The 14151-nt window shown below is 44.1% G+C and overlaps 2 protein-coding genes across 10 annotated transcripts in view; one reads left to right on the forward strand and one right to left on the reverse strand.

The window, feature by feature from the left end:
- The window catches only part of Casp7 (caspase 7), a 29282-nt gene extending 26455 nt beyond the window's left edge, over positions 1 to 2827 (reverse strand). The window contains exons 1-3 of one of the 4 annotated variants that reach the window (XM_090345812.1): positions 2749 to 2827; positions 1979 to 2059; positions 710 to 784 (exon numbers count right to left, since the gene is read on the reverse strand). The gene's annotated coding sequence lies outside the window, so the exon portion shown is untranslated. The other 3 variants (XM_090345810.1, XM_090345811.1, XM_090345813.1) reach the window with 3 other exon arrangements.
- A 1025-nt stretch (positions 2828 to 3852) lies between these two features.
- Nrap (nebulin related anchoring protein) overlaps positions 3853 to 14151 on the forward strand; it is a 68817-nt gene continuing 58518 nt past the window's right edge. For 4 of the 6 annotated variants that reach the window (XM_090345820.1, XM_090345821.1, XM_090345816.1 and 1 more), the window contains exons 1-4: positions 8360 to 8431; positions 9019 to 9113; positions 9641 to 9728; positions 12551 to 12655. In XM_090345820.1, the coding sequence (XP_090201946.1) occupies positions 8360 to 8431; positions 9019 to 9113; positions 9641 to 9728; positions 12551 to 12655 (360 nt within the window). Of the gene's footprint in view, positions 3959 to 4637; positions 4741 to 7338; positions 7519 to 8359; positions 8432 to 9018; positions 9114 to 9640; positions 9729 to 12550; positions 12656 to 14151 lie in introns of those variants that run through there. The other 2 variants (XM_090345818.1, XM_090345819.1) reach the window with 2 other exon arrangements.

Below are 14151 nucleotides of genomic sequence, written 5' to 3' on the forward strand. Positions count from 1 at the left end.
AAGCAGAAAGTCCTCCCTAAATCCTTGAAGGTCATCCCTGGCTTGAGGGGCTCAAAACAAGTCAACAGCAGCAGCATGCTTTCTTCAAGCTCTTTCTCGCTCAGGGGACTTTACATGGTTCACCTAAAATAGATTGCCATTCCTGCTCAAGAGTCTTCAGGAGATTCTCATCTACATGTTTGGGCTTTAATCCCTTGGACTTTTAATACCCTTCCTGATCTAGAAAAGTCACAAACTGTGTGCCCTCCCCACTGCCCCTGTCTGGGTGACTAGAATTCTAGTGGAACACAGCCAGGGCCATTCATGTACACTTCACGCAGGCCTCTGTCTTCTGTGAAAGCAGCGTGAAGTGATTAAGGGCCCAGTCAAGAATATTTATGACCTGGATGTTGTCCATTCTCAACCTAGCCCTTAATTCAACTTGTGTATTGGCACAGCGATAATCACTTGGCTTCTGCAGGACCATATAAATTCATCCTATATGGTAAAAGCATTGGGCTCACAGGGGTATTTACTGAGTAAATATTAACTGAGTAGAAGGTTGGGAAAAATGAATGTCTGCATGGAACAGAATTTAGCTGAACATAATCCAGTTGGCCCAAGAAGTGCCAAAATTCAAATAATTTCTTACACCAAAAACAAAAAAATTCTTCCTGCTGGAGTCAGGTGTCTACTTTCAGCAGCAAAGTGAAACCTCTCCAATTTCTACCTGGTCTCAGCTAGAAGAGATATCTCTCAGCAGCCACAGCTGCAAGAGCAGCTCTGTGCGCCTGTTATGGTTCCCCTGGGAATGGAAAATAAGAAGGTAAGTGTGTGTGCATGTGCACCAGTACTAGTATGTGAACTTAGGGCTTCTCATTCTTTGATTAGCTTTGTTTCTTCTACTTAGCACTTTACCATTAAGCCACACCTCCACTTATGAACTTTTGCTAAGTGGAGGTAAGAGTCTCTTTTGCTTTGTCTGCCTGAATTGGCTTCAATCAGTGATCCTCAGATCTCAGCCTCCATGTAGCTAGGATTACTGGCCTAAGCTACTTGCACCCAACTAAGAAGACATCTATTTTACAGAACATCTTGAACCTCAGAATATAAGTCATGACTTTTGGAAGTAGAAGCCGGATTCTAGCTTGGTAAGATTTGTCCATGGATTAGTAGTCCTTCCAGCTGACCTAAGGGAGAGGTGGGAATTGACAAGGGAACTGAAAGAAAGCCAGAGGTCAGAGGCCACATCTCTGTGTGGCTATGAAAGGTTAGAAGGTCATCTCGCTTCTGCACTTCTTGCTGCCCCCACCAACGTATTTCTATTAGTCCCCAAAATGTGTGTGTGTGTGGTTTTTCTCACAGACTAGAGAGAATCTCATCTACAGAGACAGGCATGCAGGCAACCATTTTCATTCCTTTCTGTCTGTCTTTAATGATTACTTTGCTTTTATCATCACACATCCCACATTAAGTTTAACAAGGAGGGTCAAGACTTGAGGCTAGTTGAAGTTGAGTTTTTTTTTTTTCTGGTGGATTTTGTGATACTTTAACTTGTACTTAGAAAATACTCAAGTCAATGGTTTGAGGATGACAATTCTCTTTCAAGGGTGAGGCAAAATCCTGAACTCAAACCGGAGTACTACCAAAAAAAAATCTATTTTAAACATCTTTTGTAAAGATGAAAGATGACTGTAGTGGTTATTTGTAAGCATACTTAGTAAATGTCCACATGTTAAGTGCTGGGAAGGAAATCACTTCCCAGGTATTGTCTGAACTTGTTTTTCTTTATTCAGGGGAAATGGACTGATGACACCTGCTTCCCTTATGGACTGACATCACAAATCCACGCCTCACTTCTTGCCCAACTACATTCGGTCTCTTTTCTCAAAAGAGAAAGCAGTCCTGGTAGCCTCTTTCCAGCCTTCTAATCCCTGGTAGGGAAAAGGAGCTGGACACACAAAGGAGAGTCATGGCACTGTCAGGTGACTTTACCCACCTTGCAGAATACACTTCAGCTCAAAGGTGCGTGCCCACGGTGGACTGTAAATCCAGGTTGGCAGTCAGGAGGAGGAAACAGCTTGGAAGTAAGCAAAGGTCAAGGCTACATCAAGCTCAAGGGGAAAGGCCTGGGAGGAACCCCACCCGGAGCCACCTGTGCAGGGTTTTACAGTAAACCAGGACGCTGACTAGGAGGGTGAAAGGTAGCCAGAGGCCACAGACCACGTCTAACCTGCCGTGTTCCACCTGCCCGAGCTACCTGCAGCAGAGTGGCCCAGGCATCCTCCGCCTTGACTCAGCCCTGCCGTGCACTTGGGACTTCCCCTCGCCTTCCAGGCCTGCACCGAGTGGGCCAGGATCACCAACCTTCCCAGCTAACAGACAGGCGGAGAGGGAGGGAGGAGCCCGGCGGGGAGACAGTGGGGAAGAAGAGGGGAAGAGGAGGGGAGTGGCCGAGGGCCGGGGCACTGGTGGGCCGGGTACCCACGCCCAGGTCGGAGCGGGCCCCCTTCCCGGCCACATCGTGGAAGGCGCGGGCTGTCCCTGGCCCCACGACAGGTGTGCGGAGAGGCCCGGCTGGCGGAGCCGCAACGGAGGGTCCTCTCCTGAGCACCCACGACCGCTTTGGGGGGGCCGCCGTCGGGGGTCCCGGGGAAGGGAGGGAGGGAGGCGCGGGGAGGGACGCGCGCGGGGCCGGCAGGGGGCGGCGGAGGCGGAGGAAGCCCGAGGCGGGAGGCGCGCAGGCGCACACGGGGGCCCCCACGTTACCGTGCCCGGCGTGGCGAGCGGCGGCCTCGGTCCTTCGCCGCGAGGGTCTGGGCGTCCGGAGCAGAAGCGAAAGTAAAAGGGCGCGGGCGCCGGGGCGGGGCCGCCGGGCACGAATGGCAGCACGCGGACGGCCCCCGGGCGCGCTCCGGAGGGGTGGCTGCCGGCGAACCCGATCGCGGGCTCGGGGCCGCCCCGTGCCACGTCGGGCGGCGACTCTGGCCGTGGAGCTGGCCGCCGGGGCCGTGCCGCGCCGCCGCCCCCCCTGGGCCCCCCGAAAGCGAGCCGGTAACGGCTCACACGTCCACGCCAGCCTCCGCGCCCCCTCCGCCGGGCTCACCTTCCTGCCCGGCCACGGCCCTCGGGGGTCGCTCGAGACCGCCAGACGCGGCGGCTCCCCTCGCGGGCGCGCCCTGCTTGGCGCGCGGACGCCGGGCGCGCTCCTCACTCACCTTCCCGGCCCCCCAGCCCCGAGCGCCACGCCTCACCACCCACCCACGCCCCGGGAAGGTGAGGGCGCGGGGACCACGCAGGGCGGGCTCGCGAGCGCCCCCGTGCGTCCAGGAGCGGTCGCGGGCCTCGGTGAGTCTCCGGGGGCAGAGGCGTGGGCCCAGCCCTCCAACACACAGGGGCGGCCCCGGCCCCGGCCCCGGCCCCGGCCCGGCCCCGGGGAGCAGCGCCTTTGCTATTTCACACAGAGCGCAGTTAAAGTTTTGAGACAGTTTTTCCTTCCCTCTCTCCCTCCCTCCTCTCCTCCCCTCCCTCCTCCCTGCTTTCCTTCCTCTTTTATTTGGTGTCCATCCTGGGGCTTGAATTCAAGGCCCCGTGCCCTGTTTCTCTGGGCTTTTTGTGCTCAAGGCTGGTGCTCTACCATCTGAATCACAGCTCCCCTTCCAGCTTGTTGCTGGTTAATCGGAGAGTCTCACAGACCTTGCCCCAGCTGGCTCTGAACTGCAATCTCCTATTTCAACCTCCTATTTTATATTTCAATCCTCATATTACCCCGAGTAGCTAGGATTACAGGGGAGGCGTTTGCTTTGAAGAACTACCAAAGCGTTGCGTGTGGAGGGTACAAACTTCATGGTGTGGCATCCCGTCAGCCGTCAGAACTTACTTTGTTTGCGTGTTTCTGCTTGGGCCTGAGGGATCAGAATTGTTTCTAAACTCTCCTCAGGTAAGGACTCCGCTTTCCTGGTTTGGAAGACTTGACCAGGTAAGTGTAAGGGAATCTTAATTAATTGGCTCCTGTGAAAATCTCGAATGTTTTTAATGGGCAGTTATATGATTTCTGATGTGGAAGGCTGCCCTAGATTTTATTTCAAACTGTATTACTGAAATGTTTTGATGAGGGAAGCTGAGCCATTATATGTGCTAAGATACTTTACTTTTTTTTTCCCCCCTTAGTCCTGGGGCTTGAACTCAGGGCTTGAGCACTGTCCTTGGGCTTTCTCAAGGCCAGAGCTCTACCACTTGAGCCTCAGCACCATTTCCAGCTTTTTTCTATGTATATGGTACCAAGGAGTCTAACCTGGGTCTTCGTGCATGCTAGGCAAGCACTCTACCACTAGGCCAAACTCCTGGCCCTGATACTTTACTTTTTAAAGAAGGCGATGGTGAATCTTTTCAGAAATGAAAACTCTTGTCTGTAAAGCAAAGCGATCGATCTCTGATTTATCTCATTTGTAAGCCTAGCCTACTTTGTGGGCTGTTCACAAAGTGCAGTGAGGGCCTCATGGCTGCTCTTAGAGGAGCTTTTTGCAGGTGCCCTCCTTTTCCCTCTGGTTGGTAGGTTGTTCAGCCAGCCTGCTGGCTACCCCACCTCTCCCAGTGCTATAAGAATGCTTCTCCAGCTGTCCATGGGGATGCTTCATTCAGGTTGTCACTTTACACAGGAGTCTGCAGGAGGAAATCCCAGGATGAACAGAAAGGTCACACAGCATCCACAGGCCAAACCCAGGGACTGGCTTCTGCTGCACCCCGGCTAATTTCTACAAGGTAAGGAGAGTCGGGAGCTCTGGGCTCTGCAATAAGTCTTGTTTTCCTTTGAAGGAGGAATGCACATTGCAACTGCTGGCAAATTCCTCATCTCCAAATTCCTCCCTTTTTGTCTGTTCTAAGAATGTTTACCTGAGCTCTTTAAAAGTCAGTGGGCTGATGCTAAACTTTGTCTGTAGGGGGCGCAAGAGCAACATTTCAGGATGCAAAGTTTTGCATCCTGCTGTGTCTGTCCTTCAGAATATGTCACCAACTGCCCTTGTAGCAGGGTACCTTCATGAAGATACCTCCCCTTTGTGAGAAAAAGTTCTATCTGGAACCTAGATTTCTAGAAAACTATATAAAATTCATTTCTAACGAGTTCTACTGACATGGTAGATTTTCTCAGCCAGTTAGTGAGCCACAACCACATTCTCTCCAATAGGGTTTGGACCCCAGGGGTGATAGGAGAAGGAGGTGATGAGACCTTAGTTGGGCCCTTCTGTCACCTCTAAAGGGAACAGCTTGTTTGTGTTTGTGTCGTGTTGTGTTATGATGTGTTGTAACTTGCTATGTGGATTGTTCATATTTTGAAACCCCAGTACCTTAGAACATAGCTATATTTTGAAATCATGTCTTAAAAGAGGTAAGATGAGGCCATGGGCAGGGAGGTGTCATAATGCAATATTACTGTTGTCCTTACAAGTGAAGATTGGGAGCTAGATAGCCACAGAGGAAAGACCATGTGATGACCACGAGAAGATGGTTATCTACGAGAGGAAATTAGTCATGCTGACGTCTTCATCTTGGATGTCTACTAGCCAGAGCTATAATAAATGAATTTCTGTTGCTTATGCCACCTAAACTATGGTCTCATTTGGCTGCCTCAGCAAACTTAATACATGTATTTATTATTCACAAATATATGTAGAATTGCTTTTTTGTTTTTGAGTTTTCATCTCATTAGGCAATCTCAGCATTCCAGTTTCCTGGTTATCTTTACCTTTCCCCGTTGAGATTATCATATGTATGATTTCTCTCTTCTGACCAGACAGAAATCTATGTAACCTTAAGATCCATGTATCCCTACGGATATCTATGTATCCCTCATCCCAAAAATGCCTCCGTTCTGATTCTGTGGCCTTGAGCAGTGGATATACTCACTTCTTCACTCAAGGTGTGATATAGTCTCCTGGCAGCCCCAGCAGTGGGTGTTTTATTTAGCCTCGAGCAAACTTTTATTGCAGACAGTCAAAGCCCAGGCCAAATGGGGATGAATGAATCCCTAAGCTTTTCTCCACTCTTGCCCTTCTTCGCAGCAGAACATCAAGTCTACTTGCTCCAGATGTCTTGTGAGCAACTTCTCAGATCAGGGGGTTTCCAGACTGCAGCCTACAGGCTGCCTGTGGCCTGTTTTTTTTTTTTTTTTGTACAGCACACAAAGTAAGGATGGTCTTACATTTTTAAAGGATAAGAAGAGAGAAAAGATACACAGCAGATATAGATTGGTTGTGGCTTGCAAAGCTTGAAAGATTTGAAGTCTTATCTCTTCCAGGTAACACTTACAGTCTGCTATTTTAAATAAGAGACACAAACTCATCTCCAAAGCAGATAGTAACTTTCTGCTACCAAGTGGTCTTGAACCAGATGCAGGTTTGAGGAATGATAGAGGTTCTCTGTCTGTGCATAGTACTTCTTAACCACCCACTGTGTATAAAAGAGCAAGTCAAACACTCAACATTGTAAGGGTTACCTCACCATCACCATCAGACAGAGGGTTGCTGCCCTCGCTATGTGTGCTTACCCTAGTCCCTTAAATGATCCCATTTCCCATAATAGAGGGATTTTCCTTCTGTTTCTGACATCCAATGAAACAGAAGTTACTGTACAAGTCAAACGTCATCCATTTCAGCCATTCCTGTTTTCACAAGTATCTCTGATGTAGACCATATGTAGTCACAGCCTTTGTTAGGGAAATACTGGGCAGATTTTTCCTTCAATGAAATCAACCAGTAGTTATTGAGATTCCCCCCTCCCACATTTCCCAGCTAAGGGCTTGAGAAGTTTGATATCTAGTAGAGCATCTGGAATCCTGCTGCTTGAATCATATTTCAGCCTGGGTGTCTGCTGAGCCTGGAGTCCTTGCTGTAAGGCCCCTGTACTTGCATGCAGAATGAAATCTGTATATCCCCCACCCAATCCTCTACTCTCACTACCTCTCCCTATCATATTGACACTACTGGTTTCTTTCTACCTTACTTGGAGGGGAATACTTCAGAACGGGGGTCCAAGTTCATACATTAGTAACCTACCAGGAGAATAGTGCCCTGTTCCATTGTTTTATTAAAAAGAGGTGAGGGAACTATAAATGCATATTTCTAGCTTCTCTGGGAAAAAATACTTGGTGATGCTGAGTACTGACTCCATCAAGACAATAGCTGAGACTGGGGAATGTTGTTTGCTTCCTTTGTGGTGCATGCTCATCTGGCTTGAGAGTTCTTACCATGATCTATGACTTCACACTGGCCTCTGTAAGCATTATGGCATGAGTATTAGTTTTATTTCATTAATTCACTGAGTACTTATTGAGCAACTTTTACATGCTTGATATTGTTCTAGACCTTGGAATTATGGACCTATGTATCCTGTTTCGATGAAACTTACATTTTGATGGAAGTGACACAATTTTTAAAAACAGATGCACTGATATTCAGTCTTTCAGATGGGGGAAACTGCTAAAGACTATAAAAGAGGAAAAGGGAATAGCTAATGAAATTAATGAGCTCATGAAGGAAACAGGTAGGTACCGTTTCCACAAAGTATCTTGATAAGGTGATAGTTTAAGCATAGAATAAAGGCAATAGTAATCTCACAAAGGAAGAAAAGATTTTTATCTTCAAGCTACCCCTGTTTGGACTTGTGGGCCAAGACTATAATCAGGAAAGTTCTTTTGGAACATTCCAGAACAAAATTACAGAAGCCATACACTAAGAGTTCTAATTTTTGCATCCAACACAAAAATGAATATGCTCCTAAATTTTGCTTTCACTGCTAGAAACATTTTTAGTAGAGAGAGCTAAAATTTAAATCTGGTATTTACCTTTCCAGGGAAGTTCATTGTCCCTATTTTATTTCCTGTACTTTGAGTAGCATAGATGACCTGTCTGCTTTAGTCATTGAGTGTCTAGAGTCAGCTTTTCTAATTTGAACATCAGATAAAGACATGGTTATTCTTTAAGTTCTTTTATTGGGTTATGATCATAGCTAGAGTTCAAGTACCACACGCTGCCCAGTCACACACCATGATTTTGTTATCCGCATAAACATGATGCTGTCCTGTGAGTTCACTTTTCTATTTAGAGAAGCATGGCAGCTAGAAATAACTCCACCTTACTTCCCACACGCATGTGTGCTCCAAAATAGTCCCTTGAGTAAGTGGCAGCTTTAAAAGCCAGCCAACTGCAAACTTCAGAACAGAAAGTCAGCAAAGGAAGGTAGAAGTTGGATTCTGAAGGTTCAAGGCACCCACAGGAGTTTAACAGTAGTTGAGATTTGGAAGACGTGAACAGTTCAACTGGGCTCTAGTCGGAGATCTTGTCTACCGTGTACATTTATTTATCTTTTATCTACACTCTCCAAAATGAATGTGCAGGCTTGCTCTAGGTGTGGCTATGGTGTTTATCCTGCTGAGAAGATCAGCTGCATAGATCAGGTCAGTAAACAGTTCTTAGCCCTTTGGGAAAAAATAGGAATAAATATGGGATATTTATCTTCTTACATACAGATATATGGGTATTTTTTTCAGCTATAAGGAAAATATGTCTTTACCTACTTTTATTAGATTATAACCATTTCTGTGTTCTTCCATGTTACCTCAGAAAAGCTAAGCATCGGGGAAGGGAACGAAAGATGAAGGAAGACAGAAAGGGAGAGATAATGAAATTATAATAGTCAATGCATAGCCAATGAAATTAGAAAAACTGAGGGGAAAGGGATTGAGTTGATAGGGATGTAGGGCAATATTCAAGGGGGTGACATTGCTGAAAATGCACTGTACTTATAATAATTTGTTGTACGGTAACTCCTTTATACTACTGCTTAAAGATAACAAAAATGTAATTTAAACAAAAAGATAAAAGTTACTCATCTATTTAATATTATTACAATTGTGTGTGTGGTTTTTAACTTAAAATACAGATATCGATTATTTCATGGTGTTTTTTTTAAACACCGAAGTATATAGGAGTCTTGAATTGGAGGAAAACAGGTAATTCCTAATCTTTCCTATATGATTTCTAGATATGGCATAAAGCATGTTTTCACTGTGAAGTCTGCAAGATGATGCTGTCTGTTAATAACTTTGTGAGTCACCAGAAAAAACCGTATTGTCATGCGTAAGTGTTGGATACCCTTGAGTACTCAGTCTTGAGTTACGTTCATTTTATAACAAATAGACAACCAAAAACTTAGTTCATATACTCCATAGTTATATCCAATAAATGTCTCCCAGAAGTGTTTGCTGAAGTCCAGTCATTGGAGACCTAACGGGGGATTTTATTCAATGGGGAGAAAACCTTACATTTATTAGTGAAGATCATATCCACTATAATGTCATGTCAAATTATTCAGTATTTGCTGAACAACAGAAAACATACAACTATTATTAATTATATCCATTTTGATTTTTTTCTGAAAGTTGTCAAGTGATCATATCCAGTTTCATTTTTTAAGTTGTGTACACTGAACTTATTTGGCTCATTTGTTTTTTTTCCCTATAAGGCTTATTGCCTGGAAAGTCACAAACTTAATTATTCAGTTTTCTATGTATTGAATTTGAAAAGTAACTGTACCTTTAAGAATAATTAGCCAGCTTGGAACAAGTGCAATTTAAATTTTGATTTATCTATTTCTTTGTTTGCAGCCACAACCCTAAGAACAATACATTTACGAGTGTCTATCATATTCCTTTAACTTCAAATATGAAGAAGTCTCTTGGTGCCGTGGGTGGGGTAAGTCACTTAGTTTCGTGGTTTAAAATAGCTTTTAAAGCAGATCCTTTAGCCACAGGCACCTGTTAGATTTTAAGTGTCTCTGTCTATTTATGAGCAGTTCACTTCTTCCACTTGGACACAAACAAAAGGCATTTGAGTACTCAACAAATGTTCCTCCGTGTCTTCCATCAGTATTTGGGACCAGTACACAGTATCGTTTCTTCAGAATTCATATAATCTTTGTATCTGGACAACTCTAGCCACATTGAGATTAGTATATACAACAATCCCTACTTATACTAGGTGCTTAATAGTTTGGGAGGGAATGGGGGGAGGGAGAATGGGAGAAAAACACTGAGGAGGTAACAGTGTTTGAAGAAAAAGTATACTCACTACCTTACAAATGGAACTGTAACTGTAACTCCTCTATATATCAATCCCTGACAATAATTTTTTTTTGCCAGTCCTGGACTTGGGCTCAGGGCCTGAGCACTGTCCTTGGACTTTCTCAAGGCTACAGCTCTACCACTTTAGCCACAGTACCACTTCCAGCTTTTTTCTATGTATATGGTACCAAGGAATCGAACCCAGGTCTTTGTGCATGCTAGGCAAGCACCCTACCACTAGGCTAAACTCCCGATCCCCCTGACAATAAAATTTTAAGAATAAATGTGAAAAATATAGCAAGGGTCCTACTTTTCTTTCCTCCATAATATTTCAGTAGAGAAAATTAAACACCTCTAGTTCCAAGCTCTTAAATTTCCCTGAATTTAGTGTTGCTTACTATTATATGAGCTCTCTTTTCCACTATTACAGGGACTGGTCATTTGGGTAGAGAGGGTTGGGATGTAAGAGAGACAACAAGGCCTTGTTCATAAGCCTGACTCCTTTAGAAAAGTTTGCACTACAGTTAGTTAAATACCCAGCTGTTGATTAAACTCTTGCATCTGTTAAAATGATGAATCATTGAACTTATCCTGTGCAGGCCTCATGAGAGATTGCTCTGTGGGATAGAACTTAATAGCTTTCTAAAATTAGAAAGTTACCCAGGAGGTGGAGGACTCTCTAGTAATCTCTGCTTGCCTAAGACTCCCTCCCTGATGTCACCTACCCCATACTGACTCTGATATCTGCCAGCTTGTCCTCAAAAACATGTGGGTGGGGGAGAAAGATGAAGGGGGTGACACGGATCCAGATTTCATTGTATTTCCTATGTTACTTTGTTCAAAGACAGTTCTTTAGTTCAACTACTTAAAGAGAAAAACGAAATATGTCTTCAGCAGAGCCATTACCTTTGCCATAGGCAGTGATGCAAGACTTCCAGTATGCCTGTGTAGACAGCAAATATAGTGTTCTGGAGAAGTGATAGGATGTCTCTTGGTTATTACATTGCAGTCTCAGGATGTAGGAGCACGTAGGCAGGTTACATACAAATACTGTAACATTTATGTGAGACTCAAAAACCTACTGATCTTTGTATCATGGGTGATATGTGTGTTCATGCACACGTGTGTGTGTGTGTGTGTGTGTGTGTGTGTGTGTGTGTATGTGTGTGTATGTGTATCAGTACTGGGGCTTGAACTCGGGCTTGTGTGCTGTCCCTTAACTTTTTCACTCAAGACTGAAGTTCTAACTCTTGACCTACAGCTCTATTTTTGGCTTTTAGTAATTAATTGGAGAACAGGATCTCATGAACTTTACCACCTAGACTGGCTTTGAACCTTGATCCTCAGATCTTGACCTTCTGAGTAGCTACCATTACAGGCATGAGGCACTAGCATCTAGCCATTATGTATTTTATAGCATTGGCTGATTTTTTAAATTGACATGCATACCTGAAAGCCTAGACTTGTAAGCCTTGATAAACCTTGATAAACAAATTGAAGAACTTAAGTTATCAGGTTTCCAAGATTTACTTTCTATAAAAGCAGTACAAATCACTCAGTGAAGAATTAGAAAAAAATATTCAGCGAAATAAAATACAAGATCCCAAAATTGACTTACTTATATATGGTTACTTGATTTATAACAGAGGCACAACTGTAATTCAGCATAGCAAGAATAATTTAAAAAGTGTTTGAATGATTGTACATTTGTCTCCTGCCTCACACCTGTATTCATACACATAAAAAACTCAGATGTATTCATCAAGATGTTGAAAGTAAAATTATACCATAAAAAAGACCTCCATGAAATCAGTGAACTAATCATTTCTAACATGATATGGCACCCTGGGTGACAGTTACACAGGCTAATTTATGAAGAATATTAAGTCTGATGTACAAGGTTTTCTGAAGTTACTCTAACCTGAAGACTTTGTGCTGTATGTCAAGCTTATGGAAAATTTATCTCAATATTTTTTTTCTGTCAGTCATGGGCCTTGAACTCATGGCCTGGGCACTGTCCATGAACTGTTTTGCCAAGGCTAGCACTCTACCACTTTGAGCCATAGCACCACTTCCTGTTTTCTGGCGTTTGATTGGAGTTAAGAGTCTCACAGACTTTCCTGTCAGGGCTGGCTTTGAACTGTAATCCTCAGATCTCAGCCTCCTGAGTAGCTAGGATTGCAGGTGTAAGCCAGCAGTACCTGGCTCAATCTTTTAAATTGCACTACTTTATAGAGCCTTGTACACAGTGGGCACTCAAAATGTGTCATCTGGTTGATGGTTCAAATGGAACCATGGTGAGATGTATTGTACACAGTTGTTTTTTTTTGTAGTGTAATAAAAATGCTTTGCAGTCAATACTTGTGGACAATCCCCCCTAGTTTAGCTATGTATTATTTCTTTTCTTTCTCTTCTCTGATGAAAACATTCATTGATTGTGTCTTTATTATGCAGATAGATAACCCAGTAGATGGTGAGCAGTTTAAATCAGACTTTCACTGGAACATGAAGTCCACAGATGGAGTAGGTGCACCTAACAGACAACCATTGGTGAATGAGGTGAGAAAGGCCTGGCACATGAGTTTGGAGAGAGAGAGGAGTGATATATAATATGCAAATTAATTGTACTAATGTCTAGAGAAAACCATTTCTCCTTTCTTTCATTCAGCTTGTAAATCAAGCTATCTATGAAGTACCTTTATCAGTGTATCTTGGCAGAACTCCATCTATATCTGCTGCAGTCCAGTTCACTGTCTAGTCTTTCATCCAGTATTTTCATCACTGGGAACAGGTGCCCTGGCTTGAGGCCAATGCTGCTATTTTCCTCTGATGCTTCCTTGAGCCCCAGCCTTTCCTCTCCATGGCCGTGTCTCCATTCTGACCCATATCATTCCTGCCTAGATCTTTGTGAGGACTGCCCACAATGGCTTTTCCTCTACTAGATTGAGCCTCCTGAGCTATGTCAGTCACACATAGCTTGCTGGATGGCCCTAACTTATCCTCTCACTCTGTTTATAGCCTCCCCACTTCAGAATTCCTCAGACGCTTATTTTTATTTTTAATATTCTTTCATTGTAATTAATAGAAGGATTACATTATATTTGCCAGATGCAAGGTGCATTGCTTCACAAACATTGATACCCCTTCTCATGTTTTTCAGACATTTATTTTTAATTGCACACCTAACACTTGTATTTTCGTCATTGTAGAAAATATCCTTCTAGTACCTTTTTTATGTCTGTTGGTTGTGGGGCTTGAACTCAAGGTCTGAGTGCTGTCCTTAAGCTGTTTTTCTCAAGGCTAGTGCTCTACCATCTTGATCCGCAGCTCCAGTTCCAGTTTTCTGGTAATTAATTGAAAATAAGAGTGTCTTGGACTTCCCTGATGGGGGCTGGCTTCAAATCATGATCCTCAGGTCTCAGCCTCCTGAGTAGCTAGGGTTACTGTGCGAGCCGCCAGTGCCAGGCTTAATAATCTTTTATTCACTACTTCCCATCCCAGTTACTTTAACAGAAGTGCCCACTGTTATCAGTGTGGTGGGTATCCTTCTAGATTTTTCTTATTTTACTTATATCTAGCTATCTCTACTTTGCTTACTTATAACAATCTATCCTCAGTCCTCTTAAGAAGCTGGTGTGGATATTGTGGCCTGGGTATACCCTTAGGAGGGGATATACTATGCTATCTACTGATTGATGAGAAGGGCTGTTTCCAGATTCTTTGTTACAAAGTTTCAGCGTATTCCTACAGGCGGACTGTGGGAATACCTGTTTCTCCATACTCACATAATGCTTGGTATTACCAGATAAAGATTTTGCTTATATTTTGTTCACATTTAGATTTCTCTCCACTTGCTATCGATCTGGTCATACAATCTTTGCAGATCTCCAAAGCCTAGCTTGGCCCAACCTGTCCAGCTCACCCCAAGTGCAGCCCACCTGCTTTCCCCAAGCCCTACCCCTCCAATCTAGTCACATTCAGCTTCTTGTGGCCTTTCAGACAATCCCGTCGCCCTCTAGCTTTCCTTCACAGCAGTCCACATTCTGTAAATAGTC

Source organism: Megascapheus bottae, chromosome 15, assembly GCF_031878675.1.
Source record: "Megascapheus bottae isolate mThoBot1 chromosome 15, mThoBot2.hap1, whole genome shotgun sequence".
In the NCBI taxonomy this organism is placed as follows: domain Eukaryota; kingdom Metazoa; phylum Chordata; class Mammalia; order Rodentia; family Geomyidae; genus Megascapheus; species Megascapheus bottae.